We start from the raw sequence: 18,470 nt of genomic DNA, 5'->3' as shown, positions 1-18,470 counted from the left end.
CATATACAGGCTCAAGAGGGAGGATACATTTTAATTAAAGTACAAGGTTCATCTGGCATGTGTTTGGCTACATCCACAAGGGATGGCTAAACTTTAATTGCAGAGGCTCCATAAAGACCTGAGCTGGGGAAGGGGATCAAAATCATATTTTCTTTCATAAGAATTATGCTTTTTGACATAATTTTAGTACTAGTGAAAAGCTAAAAATCTAGAGTGGAGAGAAACCAAACTGTGCCTGCCTGGGTGTGAATTCCTCATGTAGTTTTAAACTTTGTTAACATCAAGGCTTCTGGAACACCGTGCTTGGGTTTTGCACTCTGTGCTAGAAAGATGGGCTAGAAATATATATTTAGCAAAAATTTATTAAGTATTGGATGTATTAACAGTGGGATACATATTAGCCTTACTGAAATTAGCATTCTGGAATCTACTTAATGCTGTTGTAGTAGCAATTGATTGTGTGAAGAAATATTTTCCTTCCAGGTTATTAACTTCAGAATGGCAGCAAAATGTGGTGGGCTGTACATACCAGAATGATGTTTGCTTAAAAAAAAACCCACCCCTGTGCTCTGCATTTGTGGGCAGAGATGGGAAAAAGTACTTGTCCCTTTAGAGCTGTCTCCCAGAGCAAAGAAATGTGGGAGCTCATTTATAAAATATGACCAGAGGATTGTTATTACTGGCTTTTTGAGACTCAGAATAGCAACAGAGCTGAGGACACTATTCATAGAGCAGAATGCCAGAAATGATGTGTTAACCTGAATCACAAGCCATAAATTATTGAGAACTGCAGATTTTGCTAGCCTTTTACATGTTAAAATATTCCTTTTTGTATGGAAAATCTTAACTATAGAGATTTGCATTTTTTTTTTTCCCATGGAGTATTTCTTCTGAAGAGTGTTTACTAAGGGATGATCTTTACACAACCTGTGGGAAAGTACAGATGAAAACAAAAGCTTCAGAAATAAATATTCTTATTCTCCAAATGTCTTTACATTTTTGTCAGAAAGCTGTGACATTTTTGTTCACACTTTTGAAGATCATGTCAAAAAATCCTTTCCTCTAGCAGTCAGCACTCAATTCTGAGCCTGCTCCAGGAACATGTGGAAAGCTTAGGATACACTTCCCTATGTTCTTTAAGGATGTCTTTATCTATTTTGTTGAAACTCTAGGAACTAATAATGATAGCTAGCAATTCCAAGGAAGCCATATTTTGCAATGTTATTTATCTCTTACGTGCTTTCTGTGGTTGTACCACTGCAAGACTGTAGCAGAGTCCAAGATCCTAAAATCTGGATCCCAGTGCTGTGTTTTTTTTGTAAGGCTTGGACTCCCTGAACCCAGTGACAGAGGATTGCAGCAATCTTGCTAAGCTGGGGCCATCAGCCCTTTGGCTGTTCAGTGCATTTCCAAAAGTAATTCCAGTCTTAGATGAATCCACAGGTATTCTGTCTGAAAAGGTCATCCTGGCTTAGTCATTCCATTTAAGTACCCAATATTAAGTAAGATGAATCGTGGTGAGAATGAGTCACCATGTGATTTAGAGTGAAATTAGCATTATTGGCCACCAGGACAAAATATATCTGAGTGTAGTAGAATCACTCACAAAACAGCCAGTATTTCATCTTAGAGGTGTGGATATAGCGTTCAATATTTTCTTCTACTTGTTATTTTTGTCCAGCATCATCCAGTAGGTGATCAGTTCCTAAGAAATAGATCCTCAGAGCTTTAAAATTTGCTCCTGCTTTGGGATTTCAGATGCCCACTTTGAAAATTCTGTGATGGTACAGGATTTACTCTGTAGAAGCTGACAAAAGTCAGATTTGTTTGGGATTTTAGTTGCACTTGCCTGGCATTAGGTAATGAGATGCAGTTACCACTACTTTAATTTTACAGAGCTGATGAGTGTCCACAGCTCCTCTTAAAGTCAGCAGAACTTATAACTGCTTGCACTTCTGGTAATTGGGTTCTGGCACAATGTGTTTCAGAATGAGACATTCAAAAGCTAGAGTACTTAAAATTAGTAGTTGCTTTGCAACTTCGATCTCTTCCTCATGTGTAAAACTCATTATGTTATATGGAAATAAACCGAGGATATAAACTTCTGAAAAAGGGACTCTGAGCTCTGCTGCACACCATTTATTTTCCTATTACTCTTTGGATATTGTTTATTTGATGTGTTGTATATCTCCTTGCCTCCCCTTCGTTTTTATTTTAATTGGGACCTGGTTATTGGCTGGAAATTCCGCTAGCATGACTCATCCCTGTGCTGGAAATGACTGGGAACAGGCATCACATTGTGGGATTTACTTCCCCCCTCCTTTCTTTTTTTTTCTTCTAAGTGCTTTATCGTGGCACGAGCTTGTAATAATAAACTAGGAAGGAAGTTGGAGCTAATCATTTGGTTCTGAATGCACAAGCCCTGCCAAATTTCCCCACAGGCATGAAACAGCCGCTCAAGCTGTGACACCAGCAAATTAAATCCTGGAGGTAGCTGACCAGAAGTAATGAAATGTGTATTTACCATACTGATGCTGTCAGTCTTAAGACACACTGGCTTTACAATCTAGTTAAGTGGGGCATGTTTGTCACTTCCAGTGGTGCTTAGAGGAAATGTTCAGGTTTTTGCTCAGCCTTCTTTTCAAAATCACAAGCCCAGCGCTGGCTGGCAACCCTGACCTCGTATAACTTGAAGAAATGGTGACCAGAATGGTCTGTTCTTTTAAAACACTGCCCAAGTGGAATCCATAGTCCAAAGGAGATAAATGATTTTGTCTCATGGCATGTTAATTGCCAGTTCTTTTGATTGATCTCTTATCTGCCGCTCCAGTCTTAGAAGATGAAATTAAAGGCTAAAAGTTATTTCAAGAGCCAGCAGATAATAAAGAGCAGATGTCTCCCACAAACCATGTGGCCCATGCATGCAGCTGCTGGAAAGCCTGTGAGCACACAGAGAGAGGTGTGGAAGAGGGACACATGGTCACTGGAAAGGGACCACTCAGGAGAGGGATGCATCCTGCAGATGGGCACAGTGCTGGGTTGGATGGCTGCTGAAGAGATGGCCCTCTAAAAATGCATCGTGGCATCAATTGCAATTGCAATTGCATCATTCCAAAGCATCTGGACACAGGCACGTGGATGAGGGAAGCTATCACTTCATAATCCCCACGTGCTTAAGGTGATAGAGGACTCAAAAAAAAGCTATTTACTCCAGACAGGTGTCATAGGTAACAGCAGCAATGAGAGTTTATTTGGCTTGAAGAGGCATTCTATGCTAAATGTGTGAGAACTGTTGAAGAAGGCTCGTGAATCATTTGCTGAACGGTGCTTGCTGTGGATTCACCAAAACATTGAGGGGAAAAAATAAAAGTATGGTTTTCATTATGGTTAATACAATACCCATGGAAGAATCAAAGAGTAAAATCACAAACCCATATGAGCATTCTCTGAAAGCATTTAATTATATCCTAGGAATGTCCATGACTCTGCAATTACATGCTTAATTTCCAGCTGTCCTTGATTAGCATAGCAAATGATTTGTAGTACAAGCAGCTATAAGGAACTTGCTTTGAACTGTTTGCTGGCACGTGTAAATTCATTTGGCACTTTTGGCTGGTTCTTCATAGCGAGGTAGGCAGGTGGAGTCCACACTGTGGGATTCAGTGCCAAGGTCAAGGAAAAGGCCAGAATAATTTTATAGACAACACCATTCTTTTTTCTCTAGTCTGTGGAGGGTCAGAACCCACAGACTTCTGTTGGATTAAACCTGAATGTAGGAATAACCTTGCTAAATCATTGCTGGGTGTTGGAAGACAACTGTGGCCTCTGTGATACAATAGTGCATGTGCTTTTGGAAAGGCAGCTCACCTGTGCCTTCCTTCTCCTGTCTTCCCACACCAGAAGGGCTGAAGAAGGATTGAATCCAGATTTTCTTAGTGAAAAGAAAACAGGGAGGAAGAAGGCTAAGAGAACCTCTACTTGGTTTTGACCAGATCTAAGCGTAATCCCCAGTTGAATGTTTGAGTCTGTGTGAATCCAAATGCTAGACTGGGATTTAAGGCAAAATAAAACCACTTGAAATGTAGAATTTTGATCTGCTCAAGGGTAAGCCTGTTGAATTCGGCTGAGGCTGAGGAAAACACATGGAAGCTTTTATGTAGTTGTACTCTTACATTATAAACCTTTTGGAACAATCGCTTTGCCATCTGTGAAAAATTACCCAGGCTTCTGCACCAAAATATCCTCCCATCGATAACATTGGCAGATACCATTTTAACAACTTAAAAGTAATTTTTTAAAAGACCAACTAAAGCAAACCTCAAATCAGCAGCTGAATTTGCATTGCCTTTATTTTTAATCTCAGGCTTGGAGCTGTCTAGACAGGTTATCCTATTTGGGTTGGACTGATGATGTGCTTTGTGCCTTGCTCTCCTGATCAGATGAGTGGCTTTGCTTAGGGGCTTGGTCTCAAGCCTATGGGGTGGTATAACCTTAGGTACACTGTAAATGTCAAAGCCCAATGATAATGCCATGAATACATGTGGCTGTTGCTTTAAATCTTACACTCCTAGAACCAATTCTTTATTCCCACCGGGTTTATTGTTCTTCTTCTTCTTCTTGTGGGGTTTTTTCGCTGGTTTTGTTGGTTTTTGTTTGGTTTTTTTTTTGGTGGTTGTTGGTTTTGTTTTTTTTGTTTGGTTTGGTTCTTTTTTTCAGGGGTTCTTTTGAGGTATTTTTTTGGATGCCAGGAGTCGGCAACACCATCTGTGTGAATTTCAAATAGGGATCCTGGTTCTTGCAGCATAAATCCCAGAAATATTGTTCTCATGGAAGGACTCCCACTACACAAAACCACAAGAAAATAGGAGGTTGTCAGGCTGCTAGAATTAATCTCTGAAGGAGGTCTCTAGCTCTCCCTGGTACAGGAGCAACTTGATTGAAGAAGTTGCAAACTAACCTTGCTTTTCCACCTTTCCCTGAGAGCTCCCAGCTGGTGAAATATGAAAAAAAAAAAAAAAAAAATACTGTGGAGTTGGGAACTGAAAATACCAGATATTCTAACTTTCATGGGGGGTAAAAAAATTATAAGCTGTGGTGTGGTCTAATAAACAAAAAAGGCAACTCTTGAAGTAAGCTTGAACTTTTCTTTCTCATTAATTAGCATGAATCTGTTTTGAAATTCCTGTAGAGAACAAGTGCTTCTCCTGACAGCTGGTTTGAAATTAATAAAATGGAAAGTGTTTTCAGCTGGCAGTGTTTTAACACGGTCGTGATACATGAAAACAAGGTTAAATTGCTACTTTCTCTCTACTAATAAAAGAATATGTTATTCTATCTATATGATAAAAGAAATGTTGAAAATTAAATGCTGTCACTTAGGAAATGAAAAGTGCCAGCCAAAACTATGGACATAGTGGTGAGAGCTGCTTATCACCTGGTTCTTGCTGAAATGGGCAAGTGTGGTTAATCCAATACCCATTTGGAAAAGCTTAGGCAGTACCAAAAATTATTCTTCAGTTGTAAGCTTTCAGAATGTATTGCATTGAGGAATATATGATCCTATTTCTGCAAGATAAAAGAGTCTTGATTTAATCACCTCTGGTTTTGGGGATTTAAATGACATCGAGGCTTTATTGGAAATCCTCTTGCCCCTGATACCCTTTACAGTCTCATCCTTCTTCTGCTGTACTTCACCTTTCCTCATGAAAGGGTGACAGAGGCTTTGTTCCTCAGGATGTAAGGAATGGAATATCTGGAGTACCAAAACACACAGCAGGATCCAGAGAGACTGGCCTCTGATAATCAGATACCTGTGGGCTTTGGCTGACTGTGACTTGTAGCTTGAATTGCTCCTGTTGGATGTTAACTCTCCTGTAGAATATGAGATGTAACTGTGTTGCAAATATAACATGAGTATCTTATGAATAACAAGGGAAATAGGTGAAAGTAAAATAGTAGGATTTACTTCAACAAACTCTTTAATTCTTGTCTTGTAGAATGCAGAGCCTTTCCAAGTTGCTGTCCGAGAAGACAATTGTATCATTGTCTCCCTGGAGGCATCAGATGTGGTGAGCTCATCCTCTGTGTATGTTGTGAAGATAGCTGGAGAATCCAAGAACTACTTCTTCCAGTTCGACGAATTCAATAGCACTTTACCTGCCCCTGTGGTTTTTAATGCCAAATACCATGGCCTGTATTACATAGTCACTCTCTTGGTAGTGAACTCAAATATGGTTTCCAAGTCAGCGAGATCAATCACTGTGTTAACCAGTAAGTATCATCTTACTCTTCTTTTCTTCTTTCTGTTGTCTCTGTGTGTGGCTTTTTTTCCCCAGAAGTTCTTGTGAAGAAGGTTGGGTGGTTGTTGGGTTTTTCCAATGGGTCCTGCCTGTGTGTGGGATGCATCCCTGGGTGAGAACAGTAGGGAAGGAGTCTTGGCAAGGTGTGAGTGAAAATTCACGAGGTGTGGGTAAAAGCAAAGGAAAGGCTGCAGATTTCCCCTGGCTGACCCTTCCTGAACACTGAGGTGTAGCATACTAAAAACAGTGTGATAAATGAACCCCCCTTTTCAGATGCTCATCCTAAACCCTTTGAACCAGAGTTCCAAAAATCTAGTAAAGGACATGACAAGTGTTGACTGAATTTTCAGTGTAAGCAGACCCCTTATATAATGAGTTTTATTCTCTTTTAAATGCTATAACATTGTTCTTTGATTGTTAATATATGGAAGCAATACTAAACTTGGAAAGCAGACACCAGTCACCAAAACCATGTTTTTCTGTCAGTACAGCTGAAGGTATTGGTGATGGAGAACATATTTGTAGTAGCCTGTCTCTTACTTTCCCCAGGTGCATTAATCCAGGGGGAGGTGTGTGATTTTGTTTGCTCTGTCACCATACAAAGTACCACAGATTTCCAGCGGTGCTTCTGGCTCTGAGGTTGATCCAGAACTGGTTCCATGTGCCAACCTGGAAATTGAAAACAATTTATAGAATATAAAATTATTTCTTCATCTGGAAGATGACAAAAGTCTGTTTGGATGGAGCCAGACTAATCTTCAGGTTTTGTTTTATTTTCCTAAATGGCACCTTGGATTGTATGGGTAGTTTTAATTGTATTACATCTGAGGAATAGTTAGGAATTTTTGTATCTGTATTATTATGTCAGTGAGGAAACACCATCCATGGTAATAGCATTCAAGTTAAAGTAGGTTCATGTCTTATTGAGTAAGGTGCCTAAAATTTAGAAGTAACAAGATTTTACATCATCTATGCATTCTTCAGCCTTCCCTTGTGTGCTCAAGTTGCGCCCTGATGAGGAAAAGCATGAAGGTTTCCATGGGAAAAGTATCATGTTGTCGGGTAATGCAAGTACTGAACAATTTCAGGGTTCACAGGCAGCCTGAATTTCCTTTCCTTTGACTGCTTTAACCTTGTAAGCAAAGAAGTAATTTTAATCCAATCTTCTCTTTGTTTTCCTCAAAGAAAATAATTAAAGCATCTGTTGTCACATACAACTGGGAAAAAAAGCCTCACTATTTATTTTTAGCAGTTTTTGGGTGCTGCATTTGCAGTTGTGCAGCAGGGCTCGTTGCTCTTTGATTTTCAGAGCCCACGAGGGTCTCTGGTACAGGAAAGGTGCGATCCAAGCTGGCAGATGGTGCACACAAATGTCTGAAGGAAGAAGGAAGCCAGAGTCACTCAGCCCACCAAAGCCAGCCCCAGGCTTCCCATTTCTACCTCAGGGGAGGTTCCACAAGGTGTTCCTGGAAAAGTGTGAGGCTGATGGCTCCAAGGGCATGTCCTGTGTCACTCCCACTCCTGCAAGGCTTGATGGTTCCACCACCTGTCTGATGGGGGTGTGCTGGCAGCATCTTGGGGTTTCCTGCTGCTCCCCCAGACCTCAGAAGCACCAGTGATTCTGGCTCTCAGCCCGTGCTGCCAGTGGGAAACAAAGAGAGAACAGTGGATTTCTCTGGTTCTGCCTCAACAGAGAGACAACCACGTTCCTGGAAAAGGAAGGGCAGTCCTGCAGGCAGCACTGAAGGATGATGCACTGAACTCTGAAAGGAGGCTGTAAATTGGGAGCTTTGGAAGGGAAAGGATCCACTCTCCTCCCTGATATTTTCTGTCAGGCACTGATGGGTGCTGGCTCTCTTGTAGCAGCCTTTGCTCCTAAGTTCATCTTTTGGAGCTCAAGGCTACAGAGCTGAAATGAAATTTGGAATGAAAAGACAGCATGATAGGGTGGCTTTTTTAAGGTGTTTCAGCACCCTTCAGGTCTTGAGAAGAGATCTTAAAATTCCTGTAGTGACCACTGGTTTCTCCTACAGAAATGAGGTGGTACTTGGTTTGTTGTTGGGTTTTTTTCCCCCTCTTATTGGTATTGTTCACTGCCTGTTTTACATAATTTTATGGCTATCAACTTGATTTTTTTGGCAGACAATGATTAGGATAGATTTACATTTTTCTTTTTGCCTTATGCTCTCTGATTGTTTAATATTCTTGGTTTATTTAGTCATACAAAGACATGTAACTATCTAAATTACTCCATCTATATCTTAGACATGAAAGAATGGCACACTGCAATTAACTTCCAGTACCAAATTAATTCCTGTTCTAACTCCATTGGTGTCAGGAGAGCTTTACCAGTGGCAGATTGACCCCATTCATCAGTCTGCCACAAAATAAATCAAGCAGTATAGGCAGTGATGCCAGTGTGGTTATTCCCAAGGCAGTGCTCACAAGAGTTTTTTTGGGGTCTCCTGGAGTCTGCAAAGGAGATCCAGCCTTTCTGAGGTCTGAGTTTCACACAGAGCTGAATTTACCCAAAAAGTGCTCATCAAAATGAGACCAAGGTCCCTCAAAGACATTGCCTACTTAGAAATTCAGTGAGAGTCGTGAAAGACCTCTGCTTTCTGGTGGTGTATCCTGATGACATTTTCCTGTTCACATCTCCCATCAATATGATACATCTAAGGGAATTGGCAAGCAAAAGCAAGAGAAGAACCCATTTAAGAGAAGCCTTTTGTTTTACCCCTTAAAGGTTTCTGGCCAGAAAAGCATTGAAAAGCTAATGAAATTTATATTTTATACATTAGATATAGGCATATATATGTGTAACTTCATATAAATATATGGCCATAAATATGTACATATAAAAATACAAAATCTTGTCCCATAAATATACCTATAACATAGAATCATAATATCATTTAGGCTGAAAAAGACCTCTAAGATAATCAAGTTCAAGCATTAACCCAACACTGTCAAGTTCACCACCAGACCATGTCCCCAGGTGCCACCTCCATGTATTTTTTGAACACTTCCAGGGATGACAACTCAACCAGTTCCTTGGACATCCTATTCCAATGCCTGACCACCTTTTCAGTGAAGCTTTTCCTCACATTCAATGTAAACCTCCAGATTTGTCAGGCCTTAATTTGCCCTTAATGCAGCCGTCCTGGCTGGCTTGGATCGCCTCATTGTCTCACACATGAGCACGTCATCCATGCACATATTCATGTGTATAGGTTCTTTTTGAGGTTTCCATTGTTAATTTGGTCCTTTCCTACAAGAATGCACAGTTCTGCTTGTCTCTGACTGGAATAATTTCAGGGTTTTCTCAAAACGCCACAAACTACAGAATTTCCTCGTTTAGGCTCTGTGGTCCATGTTGTTGTAATGAAAAGGATGAGCTGTTTGAAAACTCTTAGATAAGAAACCTGTAACATGGAATTTTAGCACAAAATAGCACCTTTTGCCTCTGATTCTGTAGCAAAGTTGTGTTCAGCAAATTGAGCTCAGTACTTCACTGAAGGAGAAAAAAGGAAGCCCTGAGTGCTTTTCAAAGATCCTTGCAATGGTTTTGACAAGAATAGTTGTGAGAATCTCGCCCTTCTGGCTGGATTCCTGGGAGTGCAATTGTGCTGTGCCTGTCAAAGTGACCTTCCTGCCAGCCCTCAGTCTGGACAATGTTGAAGTAGTTCTGGTATCTAACACAACTGTTTCAAGCCTGCTTTTCTCTGCTCTTGGAGCAGCTTTTCGATGGGGATGAAGTAACTCTGAAATTTGTACAATTTATTTAGTGTTTTAAAATATTTGACTGAAAATTCCACCTTATTACTAATTGATTTTAAAGCAGTTTATGAAATAAAGAGCATATCTGTAAAACTGGTGACTGATAGTCTCACTCATCCTACGTTTTCCCACCTTGAAGCCTTATTTTATTCTTCCCAGGGTTAGTCATATATATTAATATGAGCCCATATAGCATCTTCTTCTTTTTTATTTTTGTTCCATATTCACTGCCAACTTTATATTGTGAAGGAAAAACTGTTTATACATTTGAAGGAATGGGGAAAGCAGTATATTGCAAAGCTATTGTGTGCTGCAGGAAAAAATGTGTCTCTGCTGGGAATTGGAGAAATCCGGATCTGAGGCTCTCTGATGGTAATTAAGAGCAGCTCTGCCTGGCTTCTATTTTAGCTGATGATTAGGAGTTTTGAGCGGTAAAACGTCTCATTGTTTCAAAAGCTGATGGTCCCTTACATGCATGACTGTGAAATATATTCCCTTTAGGGAGGGTTCTGCCTCTGTGTCTCCTACAAAAATATTCTCCTCGAGAGGCCAACAGGACTCTGATCTCCAGCCTCAGAAAGTAATTGGCATTAGAACCACTTAATGCTCCGTTGTCATTGTGCCAGATGCTGCAGGAAGTGATTCAGCAGGTCCAATCCTTTCCTCTGGCTTGTTAATGGATCAGAGTTCTTTAACTCAGAGCTTCAGAGGGGTTTTTGTCCCTAATGAAATGTGAAACTTTAGCCCTTCATGTTTTTCTTTCTTAAAGGATGATGTTAAATGCCTTTAAAAAAAGGCTGGTTAGCAGTGGCAGCCCTAATTTTGAAATGGAACTCAGAGCAGCATCTGGGTCCATCAGTGCTCATCTTTTCCCAGCAAATAAACCATGTTATCCTCTTTTAAGGGTGAAAAAACTTCTCCATCAGAATCAAAAAGCCAGGAAGAATTGCAACTATATGATTTCCTGCTGTAATTTGCATTGTAAGGAGGATCTAAACAATTGGCCTAAATCTGTTCAAGAACAATAGCTATGCCTTTGTTCTTGTGACAACATTTTTTTTTTGGATTGTGTCATCTTTTTATTTATCACCCTGTGTGGCCATGTAGGAATTACACTGTGTGTCATCATTGCTCAGGTACTATTTTCACTTATATTATTGCTCCCTTCATAAGCAATAGCACAATATCACCTATATTACAATATCACAATATTACCTGTCATAAACTCGAAGGTTATGTTCCCAAGTATTGAACTTTAATCTCGAAGATGGTTTCTTTTTAACAAGAGATAAAACCTCCTAAAGTTTACAGCGTAATGGAATCTTTACCTTGGCTGTGCCTTATTCCCAGTAATCATACAGATACATTAATAGTGTCATCCTGGTAAGAAAATGACATAATTCACAACTTCTTTCTGTGAATAAAGGGAATTACCCATGGGGTTTGGTCACTCCATTAACAGAGCATCTTTTTTATAAAAGTCACAATATGCAGGTAAATAATGATTCATCTGGGTTCCAGTGTGAGAAGCAAGAGATCTCAGTCCCACATGTAATGCTCTATTTTAAACTACAGCAATAATCAATCATTAATTCCATTTGTAGAGTGACCCAATCTACACATATTACAAACAAAATGATTTGGATTGAAATATGGTACTTACTTTCACAGCACTTTTTTCTTTTTTTCCCCCCTGAATTGCAAATATTAATGCATCTGACACAAACTGAATACGCTAATGGAGGATTTAGTATTCAGAATTTTCCAGGGCATTGGAGGAAGATGTTAGGCACATTTATTATGCTATCTTGATGCTTGTGTAATGCAAGTTATATGCTAAATGCAAAATGCTGGAAAGTCCAGGATAAACAGAGAAGTTGAGTTTCCTGTAAACAGATAAAATGGGAAAGCAGCTGCTACAGAAAAAGTAGATTCTGAGACACTAAGAAAAATGGCATTTTCAGGTCTTGATCCTGCAGTCTTGTCTATGTGTTTGTAATATAATCTCCAAGTCTAAAAATAAAGAGATTGTAAGTGAAGAGGTACTTTAAACTATTAGAGGCACATTGAAATGCTCTAAGTCCCTTCTGTAATATGACTTCAGCATAGTAAAGAGCTTTTATAAAGCTCTAAGTATTATATTTCTGTGGTTCCACTTTATTTAGGCTATTTCTTGACAGCCACTGAAATCTGTGACAAGCTGGATCCTACTCACTGAAAATAGTAAAATTAAAAAGACCAGACTGTTTAGGCTCTGAATTATAAATATAGATAGTAAAGAGTGGCATTTTACATATTCTTTAATTTTAATAACCCTAGGAGCAGTTAGTAAGTGAAAGACAGAACATGATGGTTATCTGCTGAGCGTTCTTTTAATTTCACAGTGTGCAAATAGCTTTTGATGTGAAGATTTGGTGCTGAAGGAAGTAAGATAATGGAAGAATCTTTAAATTGCATTATGTCACTCATGCAGCTCTGCTAGCATCAGCCATGAGCAAGGAGAGGATGGTGAGCGGAAGATAGCGACACGAAAGGGAGTCTGTGGTGATTACCGCTTAATTCAATTGTTGGTTAATTAAATCAAAGCATCAGGAGGAAAAATCATTTGGATTAAAAATGAATATAGCTTCCATCCTTTATTTGATTTGTTGTAGGAAGGAATAAATGGGGTAATTGAATCACTGGCATGAGAAAGTTTCAGTAGCTCTTTCAGAAATGAGGAGACCTCAGATGTGAATGAGATAGCGGGAGGAAGCCCAGGGCACACCCGCTACCGTGAGAGATGACTGCACACAAGCACTGTGCTATTTAGAGATTGTTATTGACATTTAAACTACTCTCATGTGCTGTGTGAGCTGTGATATGAACCCTCTGGTCATGTGGGTAGTCATTTCCACTATTTATTTCAGAATAAGCAAGGGGAAGAGCTTTGGCAGCAAGAAGGGAGTAGGCTTTGTTTCCTGTGCTCTGCTTTACTCCTGGTCTTTTCCAGGCTACCATGAAATAGCAGAATTTTCACAGGTCCCATCACTGGAGTTAATATCTGTGAGATGGGGAGTTCTCTTTGTAAGTGGTTAATGTACAAATGTACTGATATATATCTGAAGATAACAAAGTGCCTTTGTCATGAGAAATAGTTTAATGATCCCACACTATTGCATTTCCATGCTCTGGCAAAGTTAGAAATGACAACACACTGGTGAGAGATTCTGTTTGCATCTATGGTTTTATTCCCATTTTTTTCTTCTCTGTTTCTCATCACCAACTTAAAGCTGTAGTGAAAATGCTCTTCGGGTCATTGGGATTTAATTTTCTCTTTCACTACAGTCTTGCTTTTCCATCTTTGATTAACCTACTCCACCTCCTGTGGGACATTTCTACATTTGATTCTGATTTTCCCATTTCACCTACTCTTTCTCTTGCCCGTTGTGATGGTGTGCTCTTTGGGGAAAAATTTTTTATTAGTTTTTCTCCGGGGCCTACAGCAGCAGAATTTTGATCTGAAATGGGTCCTGTAAGGCTGTACTAATCAACAGCCTGAATTTTGCAATCTGATCCCTATAGTGTGCAAGAACTAAATCAATATGCTAATTTTTATAAAGATGTAGGCATAATTGCATTAACTATCTCTATTAAAATATGTTACTATGACAGATTTTAGCTAACAGTATAACCTTGCTTGGACCTCTTAACCACAGGATAATTGGGCTGCTGTCAAGTTTTTCTTGATGAGGAGAGCATTGAACAAAAGGTGTTTTTTTCTTTTAGTTTGTCTTGGGGTTTTTTATGAACAGAGAAGGCAGAATAAAGATGTGGCTCTCATTGTCAGCAGCAATCCAGACTCCCAGCAGCAGTGAACTGACATGGCTGATGGAGCTATGCTGCTCTGGATTCCAGATCACAGGATATTTTTCTTACTTTTTCTGGCCTGACTCTGAGTTCAGAGCACTAGATCAGCAGTTCCTGACTTACCTCCTTCCTATGCACAAGCTTTCCCTGTGCCCTCCAATAAACCACTTTACTTCACTGTACCTCAGTTCTTCATCTGTAAAATCATGGTAGTGGCACAGTAGATTTTGTACAAGTTTGATGTGGATAAGCAGGTAAGGCTGGTGGCCCTCTCACATGGTAGGAATGGGGACTGTATAACTACCCATGAAATAAAGAAATCTACAGATATCAAAACAGAGAAGTCTTTATTCACATAGCTTCCTTTGGCCATTACACTGATAATTTTCTCAGCTCATCTTAAAGGCTCTACATTTATGCTGAAGTCACAAACAGTTCCAAGTGTTGTGTTAATTTTGTCTGGGCACTCTTACATGATTGACAAGTATTAAAGATGAAAATGTTTCTGAGGTGATGACTGCAAGTGCTTAAATAATAATGTCAAATATGGAAATTTTTCTGTTAAAGCATAAGTGTTAAGAAGTGTCATTCTTGGAAGGGAGGGGGAATATAGAAATACTGGCTTTGACAATGTCCCAGGTAGCTTTGCCCCACACCTCAGTGAAGAAATATCTCCTGGTAGATTTAAGAGTGCCTGTGCCATACTTACAAAACCATCTCTTTTCATTGGTATTGTCTATGTGCAAATAATTCAGTTTACCTATTAATCTGCTGCCCCTTTCTTCCTTTTTCTTCCCTTTTGTTTTTATACCCTTTAGAACCACTTCCTGTGAGCAATGTTTCTATCTACGATTACAAACCATCTCCAGAAACAGGAGTGTTGTTTGAAATTCAGTACCCAGAGAAATACAATGTTTTTACCAGGGTAAATATAAGCTACTGGGAAGGAAAAGATTACCGAACAATGTTGTACAAAGGTAGGAGGAAACTATCTCACCAAAATTTAATACTAACTCTGCTGGAAACATTTTAAACAGTGGCCTTTTGACATGTATTTATATAATGATGTGTGTTTCTGGTAATGTGCTTAGATAATAGCTTTTATATCGTGAAGTAAGGGATGGGTCTTGGAATTGAGCTGGTGGTTCACTTGGGATTTTTAAATTGCTAGAATTCTAGTTCTAGTGATGTTCCCTCTCTTTTGGATTTTAGAGGAAGACTTGGTGGTCTGGATTTTTGTATTCAGTCTGAAATCAGCCTGGGAAGGCATCCCCAGTCACTGGTGCTTCCGTGACAGATCAAAGCAACACAAAAGCTCCCAGGCTTTTCCCTCTGGCCAAGGCTTCCTCTTTGGTCCGTGGCTGGCAGAAAAGCTCTGGGATGTCCCAGAGGAGGGAAACCCATTCAATAAACCTGATTGTTGGCACAGGATCAAACCTGCTGGCTCTGTATCCCCATGCAGTGACCCAGTGCTGTGCTGTGTAGCACATTAGTGCAGCATTCAGTGTTGTCCCTAAGCTAATAAACCCTGCTGCACAACAGAAATTTCAATGTTCTTAAAACAATCCAATCGAGGGTAATCAATCTAACAGTCTAGACAGTCAGCCTGAGCAAACAACCAACCTAACCACCTGAATGATCTAAACAAGAGCAAATACTGCTTTCTTTTTCATTTCTTCATAACTTCCTTTTTTTTACTTCTTCATGTATTTGTTTACAACTTTTGCCCTGCAGTACAGCTTAAGCACAGTATCTGTCTCAGTGATATAAATGGGACTATAAATGTCCTGTGGGAAGCACCCTAAAAGGTGAGGAGGGCACCCACATGCCCTGTGGACCCTGAAACCCCAATGGTTTAACATCCCACAGTGGCAGTAAAATGCCTTTCTGCAACCCAGGAGGTGCTGAATTGAATTTTAGGCACTGAATTACATTCCTAAAATAGAAGAATGGAAGAAAGAAGAACAGAATAGAAGACTGGTCACTGCAAACGCACTTTAAAGTCAGCAGAGGGAGATACACGCCTCCGGAAGGAGATCAGAGAATTTGGGACTTTCTTTGCTTCAGTACAAAGTGGGGCTAGAAATCCCATTTTCAGTTCTGTAAAGTGCCAGAAGTTAGGAAGGATAAAGTCTGGATCACAGCAGAAAATATATAGGTGACCTCTTTGCAGAGAACAAAAGGGATACCAGCAGTAATTTTTCTCTTCTACAGCTAATAGACGGTTCTGGGGGCTGTAACGCTAAAGCTGCTGATAAATAAAAGAGTCACCCTAAATTAAGAGACTCACTAATCAGCTTGCACACTCCTTCCCACAGCCAGATAGCCCTAAGCAAGTTCTCTTCAGCCCCCAGGTGTGAGCTGAGCCCTGGGCAGCGCTGGATGGCAGGAGGATGTTCCTTTGAGCATCTCCCACAAACGCGGTGCCTCAGTCAGCAAAAGACCAAAGAGGCTTTTGCGTGCAGCAGTTAAAGGTCTGCAGGAACTGTCAGATGCTCTTTGAGATATTCAGTGTCATGGGGAGCAGGTTGCCAGATTCAGTTCCCTCACCAGTGAAAAGCAGCTCGTGTTTCTTGTGCTGGGGCCTTTTTTATTGCTTTTCTCTTTTTTTTTTTTTTTTTTTTTTGGTCTTTCTTTTTTCTGGTAGCAAAGTGGCTTTGACAGCCAGGAAAAGTGTTGGCAAACTGAATTATTACAATTTCATGTCTCAGAGCAGGCTGAAAAATGTTTAAACCTCTAAAACATTGCCCATTCACCATGTGCAGTCGCATTATCAGAAAGTGAACATTTGATGCATTATCCTCTTTTTTTCTTTTTTTTTTTTTTTCTTTTTTCTTTTCTGTTTAAACCTTCTGCAGATTTCTTTAAAGGTAAAACAGTTTTCAATCACTGGCTGCCAGGCATATGCTACAGTAACATCACCTTTCAGTTGGTATCAGAAGCAACCTTCAACAAGAGCACGCTGGTGGAATACAGTGGGGTCCAGCATGAGCCCAAACAGCACAGAACAGGTGAAGAAAATTCTTCCACATCATTTCTTCTTCCAAGTCTGTATTGCTGCTTTCCTTGCTGCTGTGGGGAGGGGATCGACCCCACAGAGAGCAGGGGAGCAGTCCTGGGATGATGTTGTGGTTATTCCATAGGCTTGTGTATGCAAACAGTGCAGGAGGAAATTTGTGTGAGTGTTTCTGTTACAAAGCTTGCTTCTCAGAAAATAACTTCTGCTTTACATGAGATATCCCAGGCCTTGCGCTAGGAATTAATTTTTAAGGCACAGGAATAGCTGCAGTGAGCAGATTATTGATCTGTCTCTGCTGGTCTGTCTCCTTGTGCAGTGAATCATAGCTGAACTGCTGGAGAAGACCTTCCTCGTTGTGCACTTTTCCATCACGGAGAAGAATGTCGGAGCTGCCTGACTTGGCGGCCAGTTTGTGCCCTGAAGCATGAACTTTTAATTTCCAAGACAGCAATGTTGCAAAGGCTGAAAATTGCATTTGTTCAGGGTCCAGAACTAATTTAATTTGGTCCTGGGACGGTGCCCAAAACTTTTTTGTTAATCTCTTGGACCACAGACATTTATCAGGGTCCAAAGTGAAATGAACCAGTCGTAAAATCAAAAGGCCAAATTTTCAGATGAATACACTGATGTTGGTCCACTGCCTTGGACACAACTAAGCCAACTGATGCCAGCTGAGTTCTGTCCTGAAGATCCTAAATATTGTTGTTGAGATATTGAGCCACAACCAACAGGATAACTTTTTTTCTTTTTCCTGCTGCTCGCCCATCTCTCATTTTTCTCATGAAATGAGAATGTAGAGTCTGGTTTTCTATTAGTGGCTGTGGCTGGGAGTTGAACAAATTAGTGTGCTGTAAAGTGCCACCTTTAAAAGGTGCCAGGCAAAATTATTTGCAGAGGCTACTCACACTTAGAGTGTGTAAGCAGAGGCAGACAAGCAATTACAGTGAGACAGACAAAATTCTGTGTGTTCACCTCCTGGCAGCAGCTGAAGTAACTTCCTTGCGTGCCAGAATCTTGTCTTGTGGAGACCCAAATCTTAAGATCGAGCTTTCACAAATATTAAAATTTAAACTGATGTTTAATGCTTGTGAAAAGGTGGCTGCTAAAAGCATATGTAAAGCCCTACAGCAATGTGAAGGTTATTTTTTTAAAATATGAGGTATGCCATATATTAGTTTTGAGGTGGGGTTTTTTCCCATGATTGAGATCTTCCTGGAAGACACAATAAAATAAATGTAAATTTGCTGTTAAAAATTCACACTAGAGTAGCCTTGCTGTTACAATAGCACTGAAGTTTGATTTACTGTGACTTCACATCTACTTTACTTCCTGGCATTCTTTAATAGTGATGTTGCTGTGAATTTATACTCATCTTGATCCCACTACCATCACTTCTGGTATATGAATATACCAGAATATATATTAATATATACCAGAAGTAGAGTAAGTATATAGAATATAAAAGTATTAAGTATATATATTATACATTTTATATATAAAATATATACATTAAAAATATGAAT

General features: G+C 39.8%; 1 protein-coding gene across 2 annotated transcripts in view; it reads left to right on the top strand.

Moving 5' to 3' along the window:
- The window catches only part of PTPRO (protein tyrosine phosphatase receptor type O), a 146,427-nt gene that overhangs the window by 73,594 nt on the left and 54,363 nt on the right, over positions 1 to 18,470 (top strand). For both annotated transcript variants that reach the window (XM_058852877.1, XM_058852879.1), the window contains exons 2-4: positions 5,997 to 6,270; positions 14,747 to 14,905; positions 16,787 to 16,939. In XM_058852877.1, the coding sequence (XP_058708860.1) occupies positions 5,997 to 6,270; positions 14,747 to 14,905; positions 16,787 to 16,939 (586 nt within the window). The remainder of the gene's footprint in view (positions 1 to 5,996; positions 6,271 to 14,746; positions 14,906 to 16,786; positions 16,940 to 18,470) is intronic.

The sequence above is a fragment of the Poecile atricapillus genome, chromosome 18 (assembly GCF_030490865.1).
Source record: "Poecile atricapillus isolate bPoeAtr1 chromosome 18, bPoeAtr1.hap1, whole genome shotgun sequence".
Classification (NCBI taxonomy): Eukaryota; Metazoa; Chordata; class Aves; order Passeriformes; family Paridae; genus Poecile; species Poecile atricapillus.
The sequence above is the reverse complement of the archived record's forward strand: the minus strand, read 5'-3'. Positions and strand labels throughout refer to the sequence as shown.